The sequence below is a fragment of the Ascaphus truei genome, chromosome 16 (genome assembly GCF_040206685.1).
Source record: "Ascaphus truei isolate aAscTru1 chromosome 16, aAscTru1.hap1, whole genome shotgun sequence".
Lineage (NCBI taxonomy): Eukaryota > Metazoa > Chordata > Amphibia > Anura > Ascaphidae > Ascaphus > Ascaphus truei.
This window is the reverse complement of record NC_134498.1, coordinates 18331427-18345074: the sequence shown is the minus strand read 5'-3', so window position 1 is coordinate 18345074 and position 13648 is coordinate 18331427. Positions and strand designations below refer to the sequence as shown.

Genomic DNA, 13648 nt, shown 5'->3' with positions numbered 1-13648 from the left:
AAAAAATGGTGTCTGGTAGAGATGGCGAATTTTGGGGACGGATTATGATCCGCAGCAGATCAGCCGGTTCATTAGGTCTGCGGTTTTATCTCAAAAAGGGCGATTCTCGTTTTGCGGATTTTTTATTATTACCAATACAATCCGTGAATTCCGCAACCAGTGGACGGATTTTTACAATCCAATCCGTTGACGCATTGCTGAATCCGCGGATTGGATTCTACATTATAAATCCGTCAACGGATTGTATCCAATGGCGTTTTTTTAATAATCCGCGCATTATAATGCGATGTACTGTATTTTTAGTAGGAACAATGATGTCTCCTACATGTTTATTAATGGATTTATGTAGAGATGTAGTAAGCCTCAATATCCCCAACGCCGCGGGCGAAAAAGCAAATGGCCGTGGCGCTGGGGACATTATCTGCCGCGATCGCAGATCCGAGACCCTAAAGCATTAATCCATCCTTGTGTCAATCGCCATGGCAACACAAACAGTAAGTCTTGCAACATCTGTATATTAAAGCTGCAATCAAAGCATGCCTTTTTGTTTTGCTCAATTTGTTTATTTTTAACATAGGATTGAAACAGGGGGTCTCTGGAGCTGAACCCCATTCATTCCAGCTATGTGGACCCCCTGTTTCTGGAGAAACTTACCTTCTATAGGGGGTACCGGCAGCCGCTCTGTTTGGCTAGCAGGGTTCACTTAATGGCGGAGTTTCAATGCTCCCGCGCCCTGTGGGCCAATAGGAAGCCGTGACATCTTCAGATACAGCATCCTATTGGCCCGCATGATGCAGGAGATTTAAACTTTGTCGAGATACCAGATCCCTCTTTGGAGATATGTAACTCGGGAAGCAGGGGATCCTCCAAGCTGAAATGAATGGGGATCAGCCTCAGAGACCCCCTGCTTCAATCACATATTAAAAAAAAATAATAATAAATAAAAAAAGGGCATGAATTGCTCCTTTAACATAACCATCGGAAGTAAAAGAAAATAAACGCCTGGGAGATTAGTATTTTCAGGTCTTGATTTAGCATTCTCCCTGCAGAACGTAATGCAAGTTATAGACACATCCTGAAGATAGTAGAATGGAAAATATTTTTTGTAACAAATTCAACGGGAATATTTTCAAATGTATTACTTACTCTACAAACTTCCCATGACATCCCATGTACACTGGCGACACATTTAATTGCACTGCGGCCAGATCCGCAAGCCGGGAGATTTCCCGGCTTGCTAGTGGCCGCCCCTCGGCGTGCCGCGCGTCATAGACGCGCGGTCACGCGTCTTCGGGAGCGTGCGCCCCCTGCACGCACGTCCAGGGGCTCCCCGAGGGAGCCCTGGTGTCCCGCGATCGCGGGACAGCGGCAGGGGGTTCCGGGGGACCCGGCGGACCCGGCAGCGGGAGGGAGAGCGCCCCGATCGGAGGGCGCTCTTCCGCTGCTTCGGCGCGCGCCCGTCACACTCGGGCGCGCGCCAGGCTACTGCTGCGGCACAGAACGGGCAAATGCTCGAATAAACTGTGCCGCAGCAGTACATTCACTAAACCTGACTTTCTGACTATAGTTACACTTTCTTTCTCATGTGCCCATGCAGATATTAGACACAGGGGTAAAATAAACACTTGTAGGGGCCATGACACATTAACCCAAGAGGTTTCTGAATCTTTAAGTAGTCTTGTCTCACTGAGACCTTTAGTATCACACTGCAGATCCTAGGTCGGCACTGGCAGTACATGATGCTTGAGAGCTTCACTTTGACTGTGCAGTATAATATTTAGTGACATTTCTGAATATTTTATTTTGTTTGCCTTCAAGAAAAGTGAACATTGAATATGATAATTCAGTTGGTCACTAGACAAAAAAAATAAAAAAATCGGTGTCCCTGTTAAGCCACTGAATGCATCATAGTTACATTTCACTCTCACATTATTCTCGGTTTTCAGCTGAATAATACATGCGATGCCTTGTTATAAAATGAGTGAACATCAGGATTACACAGCAAGACAATAAAGAAATAACCCATTCAACCTCAAGCATGAGAGCACCACACTTGGTCTATGCCAGCAGCTGAATTTAGTGACCTGGAATATGAGTGTTGTATTGGTCGCAAAAGCTAAATCTACTTTGTCAGAAGGTTAAGCATGCAAATTACAAGCATTACCAAGAGTAGATGGACTGGAAACATTTAATTTTTATCAATGGGCATGGAAACCTCATTGAAAATGTTGAGCTTGAATAAAATTGCTAGCATATCTTGAATTTCACTGTGATTTTATATTTATTTATTTTATTTATAAAATGTTTTACCAGGAAGTAATACATTGAGAGTTACCTCTCGTTTTCAAGTATGTCCTGAAAGATGTATTTACTGCAAAGTATTTTGGTACCAAGTATGATAGATTTAAATAACCAAATATAAATTGTTCAATTTTGAAAACAAATCTGAAATTGGGATTAGGTTTGCGTGCTTGATGTAACATTTTGCTAAATGCTGTGATTCATGTGGGGCATAGGATTTGTAGATGGTATTTACACAGAGGAGTCCAGTCACACAGATAAAACAGTTTTCTAGTCATAGGAATGTAGGAAGCCTTTGTAGACTGTGAATATAATAATAATTGTTCTCCAACTGTTCCCTACTTTTTATTCATTAAACACCACTGGCCACAAACGGCCTGAAAATAAACCATGTTTTGTGAATACAAGAAAATATCCACCTAATTAACTGGTTTCTCCAAAAATCTGGTTTGACATATGGCTCTGATAATAGATATTAACCAATTAAATGAAAAATCATTGCTGTTTGATTGAAAAAAATATATATATATATATATATATATATATACTAGCTGAGAAACCCGGCGTTGCCCGGGATGTGAAGTGTGAATAAGTATGTGTAAATGTTGTATGTGAAAGTTGTAATGTGATGCCAATGTTATGTAATATTAGTTAGAATTGTGTTTGTAAATCAACAGTAGTAGAAAGCACATGTATATGAGGGCAAATGTTTGAAGTGTATGTTAGTTGTTACAGTAGTTATTTTTGAAAATGTTTTTGTTGGAAATGCTTCTTGAAAGATGTGAATGTCCATTGTTGAGAGGAGTGTATTTGATGTAATATTAAAGTGTGTGTTGTAAAATAATGTAGTAATAAAAGATGACAGTAGTGTATTGAGTGTCTTTCATTTTTTTGTAATTTCTTATGGCAATATGTAGAGTTCATGGAAATTGAGGAAAGTCAATGTTCATTGTAATGCTTGTTTGTAAACGACATTTTTGGTAGTTCCAGTTGGAGCAAAGATGTACAATTGTTGGGGGGATCCAACTCTAGAGCACGCAACATATAACTGGCCGTGGGAGAAACATGGTGATTCTAAGTTGATACCAGTGCACTTTATAGATTGTCCTTGTGCTTTGTTAATGGTGATAGCAAAAGCTAGTTTGATGGGGAACTGTAGCCGTTTGAAAGTAAAAGGCATGTCTGTAGGAATGAGTGGAATGCGGGGGATGAAGACATCTTGGCCTTTGGCGTTGCCAGTTAAGATAGTAGCTTCAATTAGGTTGGGCATCAATGTTTTTATGCACAGTCTGGTTCCATTACAAAGGTTAGGTGTGTGTAGGTTGCGAAGTAGCATGATGGGTGCTCCAACTTTGAGGCGAAGATGATGTGGTGGCATCCCTGATGGTTCGAGGGAGTGTAGGAATTCAGGTGGATAGTTAACGGCTTCATCGCAATCCACAACTGTATCGATTGAGTTGTATTGAGTAATTGTGTTTGGAATAATGTCTTGAATTTGATGATTGATGTCATTGACAGAAGTATTTTTGGCAGCAAGGATGGCTCTTTCACAGAGCCACTGGTGGTTTGTGTAATTGTGTAAGAGATTTGGATAGACGTGATGTATGAGATCTTCAAGTGATGTCATCATGTGACAAAAATGTGTGGGAAAAGCAATTTCACCTGATGTTAAGTCAGTAGGTAAAGTGCCTTCACCTATTTGAAGAAGTGTGTGTGCAAAAAGTTGTTCATTTGAGTGGCCGAGAAGTTGGACTCGCATATTGGTTGTTAATGGAAAATGTTTGACATGTCGCCATAAAATAGAGGATTTAAGGCATGCATGAAGTTCGTCTGCTGGTGTGGATCATGGTATGACTGGAAGTGTTTGTCTGAAATCACCAGCTAAAAGAATGACAGCACCACCCATTATTTGTTTATTGTTACGCAAGTCTTGCAAGGTTCTATTAAGGGCTTCAAGTGCTTTTTTATGCGCCATGGTACACTCATCCCAAACAATAAGTTTGCAAATTTGAAGAACACGGGCTTGGCCAGATGTCTTGGTAATATTACATGTTGGGTTTTCTTCATGAGCAATGTTTAGTGGTAATTTAAGAGCTGAGTGCACAGTTCTTCCTCCATCCATAAGAGTGGCTCCAATGCCAGATGATGCAAGTGCAAGTGCAACATGATTGTGCATTCTTATTTCTGCAAGGAGTAAATTTATGAGAAATGTTTTGCCTGTTCCACCTGGAGCATCAAGAAACAGGATTGCACCTTGTTCGTTGTTTATGTGCTGCATGATGTTGTCATAGGTGTTAAGTTGTTGTGGAATTAACATTGGTTTTCTTGTGGCAACATATTCTTGTAGTATGGAAATATTGTATTGTTTCTCTCGCATAAGGTCTGTATTGAGTACATCGTGATGATGACGTTGGGGAGCTTCTAGACCTAATTGAAGTAGTGTTTTGTTATTGATAGAGAGACATGTATCTTCTAACAATATGAGTACCTCGTTGAAAATGTCAGGTGAAAAGGTAACATTGAGTGATGGGTTGTGTCTCTGTGCTTTGTGAAGTATATCTTCACTCATGCTTTCTCGATATGTGTTCCATAGAGTGTTGGGGTTTGATGGGTTGCACGTGGTAAGGATAATGGCAAAAAGATTTCGAATTTTGGTTGGCAATGACTGTAATGCAGCTTCGGCTAATGTAGTATTCCAGTGTTGATCATCCTCTAGTAATCCAAGTTTTTGGCAAGCTTCTCGATAAGTCTCACACACTTGACCGTTGACAGTTTTTATAGCGTCAAAAGATGTTGGGCCTGGAACGGTATGAAGTAGAATTCTGAGAAAGAAGCATTCAGCGTTGTTTGGGTGAACTGTGTAGACACGCCCTAAGGCTTCACTTGCAAGGGCATCAGTTCCGGGAACAGGTGTGCCCTGCTTTCTTTTCTTGAACTGTTTTGTGGATGCATTCCAAGTGTAATATCGTGGAGTTTGTGGATAAAGCAATGTGCGTGCAAAAGAGTCGTGTTGACATAATTGAAAGAAGGCAGTTAAAGTAGTGTTTGGTGGTTGAGCAGCAAGTGCCTCTGCGTTGGCAGGTGTGAAATATACTCTCTGTCCATTTTCTAAATGAATAGTCAGGTGAACAACGGTTGGGTGTCGTTCGTGAATGGGAAAAGCGAAAATCCTCCAAACGGCTTCATTACTACTTATATATCTTCCTAGCTGGTAGAGTGTAACTTCGTCATGGATGTGTTCATTTGTGATTCCAAAAATGGCCATGTCGCTTCCTTTGTTGACATACTTGCAAATGTATTTAATTGATTTAACAGAATTACAGTATTCCACATTAATGTGTGCGTTATAAATTTTTGTTAGAAGTGGACAATATGGAACAACCCATTTGTTGTCGACTTGGATGTGTTTGTTGTTGCGAATAGTAATTGTTGCTGTGTATCCGCCGTCTGTGGGAGCGCGTCTTCGATATTGAGGATATCCATCATCTCCACTATGTGTGTCTGTAATGAATGTTTTAGGGAATTGTTTGGTGCATTTACCGTCTTTCATACATGGTGCATGAATATTGATGTTTCCACATGGTCCATGAATCATATTTTTAGTGACTATTGCAAATAGTATAGGGTCTTCTTGAGGATTAGGCAACTCAGCAGAGATAACGTTATCGATGTCAATGGAATGTAGTTTTTCTTTGAGCCATATAAGAATATGAGCATGTGGAAGACCTCTTTTCTGCCATTCTATTGAGTACATCCAGCATCGTGTTTGTCCAAATATATAAGTCTTAGTGATGATGTGAATTAATGTGATGAGTTTTTGGCGAAATACTCTTGCGATTAAGTCGTGTCGATCACTGTGAGCCTGTCCATCCTGAAGTTCTTGTTTTATTTCTGGCCAAGCTGGATTACATGTAAATGTAATAAAAAAGTCTGGTCGTCCATATGCGCGAACATATGCCATAGCGTCCTGAGCATATTCGTGCATGTGTCGAGGACTTCCCGTGAATGTTGCTGGTAGAATGAACATTTTTCCAATGTTCTCAACGTTACCATCGTTGCCAACAGCATCCCTGAGATGTATGTATTGATCAACGCGTAGTTTTTTTTGATGTAAGCGTATGTATAGAAGACGCTCACTTTCAATTTTAGCATACATGTCAACAATAAACTGATGAAATAGTTGTCGACAATGTAAAATGTGGTTTTGCGATGCATCTCATATCATTAATCTGTAAGCGTAGAAGTCCATAGCGGATACAGTTTTGTTAGTGTTTGCCTTTGAAGTTGGGTGTACTTGCATGATGTTGAAGTGATAGCCATCGTCACCGTTCCAAAGTATGAGAGGGTATTGAAGAGCATCATATGAGCGATGTGTTTCAGAAATGCGTGTGAGTGAATGAGCGCGCCGCTGAAGAATTATGTCCCGTGTATTAAATTGTTCCCCCGCTATAACAATAGCGACTTCGTTGATTTGAGGTGCATTAAAGCGACGTTCATGTTGACCCACTGGTGTTTTGTCGGCTCGGATAATGACTTGATAGTCATCAGTTGGCATGCGTTCAAGTGATGTTTTGAATGTGTTAATGAGATGGTTGTGTTGATGTAACATCCTTTGTAAGGAGATGACAATGTCACGTCTTGTATTGGGTATCCAATGGCATCGTTGATCAGCTTCTTGTTGTTCATCGCCCATGAAGTAAATTTGCAAGAATTGTAGATCTTGGTCTGGTAATGGGAGAAGAGAGCCGGCCCTGTGGTAAACTTGACCTTGTACTTTAAAAGTACTTTTAAATCCAATTTGTTCAACTATGGATGTAGCACCAAAGGATGTCATTTGGAAACAGGAGTTGTATTTGCGTATGTTTTGTAGGAAATGTTTAGATTCTGAAGTTGTCCCTGACATGTATGAAAGAAGTGGATTTGGGGGTGAGTGTAGAGGTGGTAGCTGAACTTTGCCATTGCTGCAGCACATTCCAGCTGATTCATGTTGGAATTTTTTTGCTTGACAGTAGCGACATATAGTGTCCATGTGTCCAATGTTGACCTTTGGATGTTGCTGGTATAGTATGTGTGGATTATATATGAAAGCGGCACGTAGCAAAGTGTAATTAGTTGAATGCGTACATGTAGTATGTGTGTCTTGTAGTGCTTGTTGTACTGTGTGTGTTGGTGTGTCTTGGTGTTGTTTTGATGTGCGCCGTATTGTTCTGTCTTTAGCAAGGCGTGTTTCATGTTGTTGTGGAGTCTCGGTGGCTCTTCTTGTTGTAGCTCGTAGTCGCATTTTCTGCAGACGTATTTCATGATGTTCTGTAGTCTATGTGTCTCGTGATGTTGTAGCACGTTGTTGGTCTTTTGCAAGGCGTGCCTCATGCTGTTCTGTAGTCTCTGAGGGTCTGGATGTTGTAGTACGTTGTTGGTGTTCTGTAGTGTGAGCGTCTGTTGATGTAGTGGGTGTGTCTCTGTGTTTTTGTTGTTGTTGTTCTCGTTGTGTTGCTCTTCTGATTCTGGCTCTGTCTCTTTGTTGTGCAAGGCATGTTTGGCGCTGTAGTGTTTCATTAGCAGGTGATGTTGTGTGTGTGTGTGTGTGTTGTTGAGTAGTTGTGTTAGGATGCTGTGTGTGTATTTGTGCGTTTGATATACCTGCTGTGTGTGTATTAAATGGAATTAGTGTGTGATGTTGTTGTGTGTAATGTGTTGGTGTTGATGTTGTGGTTGTGAGGATTTGTTGTTGACCTATTGTGTATTCCGTTGTGAGTTGTTTGTTAGCATTGTGTGCGTGGATTTCAATGTGTGTGAAATGGGTGTGTGCATTGTGTGGTGCAGTACATATAATTTGTGTGTGTGTGTGCGTGTCACGTTCATTGTCAGGGTGTGTATGTTTTGTTTTGCGAAGGTGTTTTTTGGGTGGCATGTTTTGTGTTGTGAAGATGTGTGTTTGGTGTTGTTGTTGTGATGTGCGTTATTGTAGGTGTTGTAGAGGTGTTGTGTGTGTAAGTTGTGATGTGTTGTTAAAAGTTGTTGATGTGTGTGTTGAGGTAGGTGTTGTGTGTGATGTTAGTGAAGTGTTTCAGTGCGATTGTGTTTACAATACTTCCTGATGTTGTTGTGTCAAGGCGCAGTCCGATCCAATGATTGTATTGTGTGTTTTGGCACAGCGTTGAAGCGTCGAGGTGTTGAAGGCATCCGGTTGTGGTCTGTGAAAAGTTTGTAAATTGATAAAGTGTGACAGTATTGAGGGGTATTTATTTGTGTTTGGTGTGCGTTTGTGTAGGTGTTGAAATGTTGTGTGTGTTTTTGTTTTGTGTTAATGTTGGCTGTGTGTGTGGCAGAATAGTGTGTGTATGTAATTATTGTGTGTGATTGTTGATTGTGTGGGGTGTGTGTGTGGATGAGTGAGTGTGTGATGTGATAGTGAGTGTGTGGTGTGTGAGTGTGTGTGTCAGTGTTGGTTAGTTGAGTGTTTGTGTGCAATAAATTAGACAGATGTGTAAATAGTAATGTTTTGTGTAAAATATGTTATTGAAAGGAAGAGGTGATTTATTGTGCTAGGTGTGTTAGTAGCGGAGGTGTTGTGTTGTTGTATATGTTTGTGTGTGGTGGGATGTTGATGTGCAATGGGAGTGGGTGGTGAGACGTGTAAATGTGCATTGTATTCAGTGTAGTGTGTATGGTGAAGGGTAGGTCATTGGAACAGTGGGTTGGGTGTGTGTGTTTGTTTAGTGGTGGTTGTGTTGTGTGTGGTAGTTAAGGTTATGTTGAAGTGTTGTTTTGTGTGTTGTATCAGCAGAGGAGGTTGGTGTGTGTGTGTGAGTACGTGTGTTGCGTGGTTGAGGGCGTGTGGCGTTGCACTCTCTCTCTCTGACCTCACTCTCTCTCTCTCTCTCTCTCTGACCTCACTCTCTCTCTCTGACCTCTCTCTCTCTCTCTGACCTCACTCTCTCTCACTGACATCACTCTCTCTCTGACCTCACTCTCTCTCTCTCTCTGACATCACTCTCTCTCTGACCTCACTCTCTCTCTCAGTCTCCCGGTGCTGCTCCTCCAGCGTGCGCGCCGGGCCTCCCTCTCTCAGCGTCGCTGAGCCGGGCTGAACAGATGCACAAAGCCCCTGCATCTGTAATCAGCGCTGCTATAGTTCCTCTGGCCTGGGACATAGTAAGCGCTTAGGTGCTGCTGCTCGCTCTTGCTTGCTGCCGCTCGCTCTACCAGGAGCTTTTCGCTGTCCTGGCAGAGGAGACAGCAAGCGCGCTTGGTATGCGGGTATCACTGTGTGTGTTTGTCACGTGGTAGCTGTGTGTGTGTGTGTGTGTGTGTGTGTGTGTGTGTGTGTGTGTGTGTGTGTGTGTGTGTGTGTGTGTGTGTGTGTGTGTGTGTGTGTGTGTGTGTGTGTGTACATTATATAATATTTAAAAATGAAAAAAAAAAAGACATGTGAGAATAAATTATTTATTAACATTGTGCAACTTTGATAAATATATTCACACGCACACACCACACACACATCCATATACACCACACATACATATATACACACACACACACATATATATATATATATATCTATATATACATACATACACACACACACACCACACATATATATACACCACACATACACATTATATATATATATATATATATATATATATATATATATATATATATATATATATATATATAAAAAAAAAATATATATATATATATATATATATATACACCACACATTATATATATATATATATATATATATATATATATATATACATATATACACACACACACACCACACATACACACACATATATACATATATACACACACACACACACACACACCACACATATATACACACACACCACACATATATACACACACACCCTGCAGCCCGTTTTTCACACACACACACACACACACACACACACACACACACACACACACACACACACACACACACACACACACACACACACACAACACACACACACCCTTCAGCCCGTTTTTCACTCACACCATGCAGCCCGTTTTTCACACACACACACACACACACACACACACACACACACACACACACACACACACACACACACACACACACACACACACACACACAACACACACACACCCTTCAGCCCGTTTTTCACTCACACCATGCAGCCCGTTTTTCACACACACACACACACACACACACACACACACACACACACACACACACACACACACACACACACACACACACACACACACACACACACACACCTTGGTGCTGTCTGGTGGCTCTGCAGTTGCAATGCCGGGCAGGCTGCAGCCCCATTGGATGGGAGCGATCACGTGACCGCTCCTCTGCTTCCCCTCGGAGGTTTTTTTTTATTTTTTTAAATGAGCTAGCAGCCCTTGTTTCCCGCTGCTGGCGGCCCTGATCGCGGCGCCCCTCTAGCCAAGCCGCGGCGCACCAGGGCGCCGCGGCGCACAGTTTGGGAAACACTGCTGTACCTGATTCGGCAGTCTGTGGTAGCAGACGTGAAGGTTTTGATAGCTGTGAAGCGTGGCCCCAGAGCAAAAGCGTTCCCAAAACTCAGTGAGGGGTGGGACAGTGTGGAAGTATTAGGGCATTGGTGTTGGACGCAGGCCAATGAGAGGTGTGCGGTGGCGGGCATTGGACGCAGGCCAATGAGAGTCAGTGAGGGGTGGGACGCAGGCCAATGAGAGGTGTGCGGGGGCGGGCATTGGACGCAGGCCAATGAGAGTCAGTGAGGGGTGGGACAGTGTGGCATTGGTGTTGGACGTAGGCCAATGAGAGGTGTGCGGGGGCGGGCATGGCCTGAGCAGGAGTGACAGGCCCAATGTCCAATGCTATTGACCCTTGGGACGCAGACATACAGTGATTTCACAAATATATAGTAGATATATATATATACACTGGTCGACAAATCACCAAAAAATCTACTCGCCACACAAAAGAATCTACTCGCCACCTAGTACCAAACGTGTGCTGCTTGCGCCAATAGGAGCTCGCAACGATGTTAAATCCACTCGCCCGGGGCGAGCAAATGTACAGGTTTGTCGAACACTGTATATATATATATATATACCTGCATTAAATGGGTTGCCTTGACGTGGCATGCAGGCTTACAAATGCTTTGGCCAAAGGGTTTAACCAAATACCCTTTTTCATGAGAATATTATTTTATCTTAGCCTAAATGGTAGGAGCGCAGGAATCGTTCTGTTTGTTTTTCTATATGTAAGGCCTATCTTTTTACCTGCATCAAACTTCTATAGGGAGGAGCGCGGTATTATGTACAGTTTCTCACTAATATTAGGCAATCCTTTTCCTTGCTGCATACTCCCATAGGGCATTTTAAATTTAGTATCTCTGAAACGTCATAGGGATAGGTTTAAATGCTCATCTGCTTTACATAGCAGTTACTGAGCCCCTACCAATTTTCCAATTAGTGCAGGTATATTACACCCCAGTGTCAGTCTGGACATCACCCTCGATTGAATGGTGGGTGAATGTGTAAGGCTGACAGAGAGATGTATATGTGTAAGTTGTATTATATTCACACCAGGGAATTTGTGCACCCTGATTACCTTTATAGCAAAGGTAAGTAGGATACTGGCTTTAGCCAGATTTTAATTGCACTATTCACTTAAGATCATGCTTTATTTAACCCCTTCAGGGATTTAACACTTTTTTCACTAGTCCATGGGACAATTATTACATATATATACAGTATAGTGTAGGTACCTGCATTAAACAGGTTGCCTTGACGTGGCATGCAGGCCTACAAATGCTTTGGCCAAAGGGTTTAACCAAATACCCTTTTTCATGAGAATATTATTTTATCTTAGCCTAAATGGTAGGAGCGCAGGAATCATTCTTTTTGTATATACATATATATATATATATATATATATAATCAAAAAATAAATAGATGATACCGTTCTGTGGCTAACGAAATGCTTTTATTTGTGCAAGCTTTCGAGATACACTGATCTCTTCTTCCGGCGATGTTACAATGAATGAAGCAAGGATAACTTAAAAACAGTGTCTCTTGGAATGTTATCTGTGCTTGTCCTTCCCCCGGTGTGGATGTGTTTTATGGCTAGAGGTGTCAAAGGGTAACTGAAAGCAAGTGAAGAAAGAGTGTGTATGTGTGTCAGTGTGAATAAAAATGAATGGAGATCCCACAGTATAAACAGTGCTGTACACAAGGTGTGTGTGGAGTGAGAGGGATATAAATGGTGTGGGTGGGTGTGGAAATGTGAGAGTTTGTAGCACAACTAAAAGTGTGTGTGGATACTATGTGGTCCCTATTGGTGTATATGGATGGAAAAATAAGGAGTATTAGTATGTGTGAGAGACAGCTGTGTGTGCATACATATAGCACAGTATGTACAGACATGGCCTTTAGCGCTCATGGGAAGAGAGTTCGCTAGTGTCAGTAATGACTCATAAAATTTCGATCTCTGTTTAGGCCACTGCTAAGTGTCCCGAACAGTTGCATAAATTTGTATTCATGCAACCGTCTCTCTTTCGGGGTTTTAAGATTACCTTTGAGTATGGCAACCCTCAGATCGTTCATCTTATGGCCAGAGTCAGAGAAATGTTCGCCAACAGGACTGTCTCTTGTTCCGCGTGTGATGCTGTGGCGATGCAGGTTCATTCTCTTGTTTAGCCCCTGTCCTGTCTCACCTATGTAGTAGCAGCCCCCTGGGCATTTCATGCACATGATGAGGTACACGACATTGCTGGAGGAACAGGTGAACCCTCCTCTGATTTTGTATTCCCGATTCTTGTGTGGTATTTGTATTGTGTCCGCTGTGTAGAGGTTTTGCATCTTGGGTCCTGGCATGGTTTTGTCCCGCATTCAGTTGTACTGCTGAATACTTTACTCCTCACCATAATATTCTTGAGATTATGGGGTTGTCTGTATGATAATAAGGGTGCTTCAGGGAAGACCTGTTGCAGTCTTGTATCTTCCTGGAGGATGGTTGTAGTTTCCTGGCGATCTTGCGTAGGGCTCCTAGGTGTGGGTTATATGTGACCATATATATATATAACGTTACCATCCGGAAGAATGGCAATGAAGAGACAGCACTCAGTTGGAAATAATCAAAATATATTGAAAAGACACACGATTCGACGTTTCGATCCACACAGAGGGATCTTCTTCAGGGAGGGTGTGCAGTGAGACCAAGACAGTGAATGACTTTTATATCAACTCACCAATTTTTAGTTCACCACTAACAAAACCCCAAAAGCCTCATATGCCAAGCTATTGAAATGTATCCAGGCAATTGGAGAGGAGGAGATAAAATTAATGGAATTAGCAAACGCGAGTCATA

General features: G+C 41.9%; 1 protein-coding gene across 1 annotated transcript; it reads right to left on the bottom strand.

The window, feature by feature from the left end:
• Positions 1-4144: 4144 nt before the first annotated feature.
• LOC142467222 (uncharacterized) lies at positions 4145-7594 on the bottom strand. The gene has a single exon (XM_075572657.1). The coding sequence runs from the start codon at positions 6455-6457 to the stop codon at positions 4145-4147; it is 2313 nt and encodes a 770-aa protein (XP_075428772.1). The 5' UTR covers positions 6458-7594.
• Positions 7595-13648: the final 6054 nt, after the last annotated feature.

What these genes read in the sequence shown, in the direction of transcription:
- LOC142467222 (XM_075572657.1), bottom strand. Translation starts at nt 6,457, where the DNA reads ATGTATGCTAAAATTGAAAGTGAGCGTCTTCTATACATACGCTTACAT.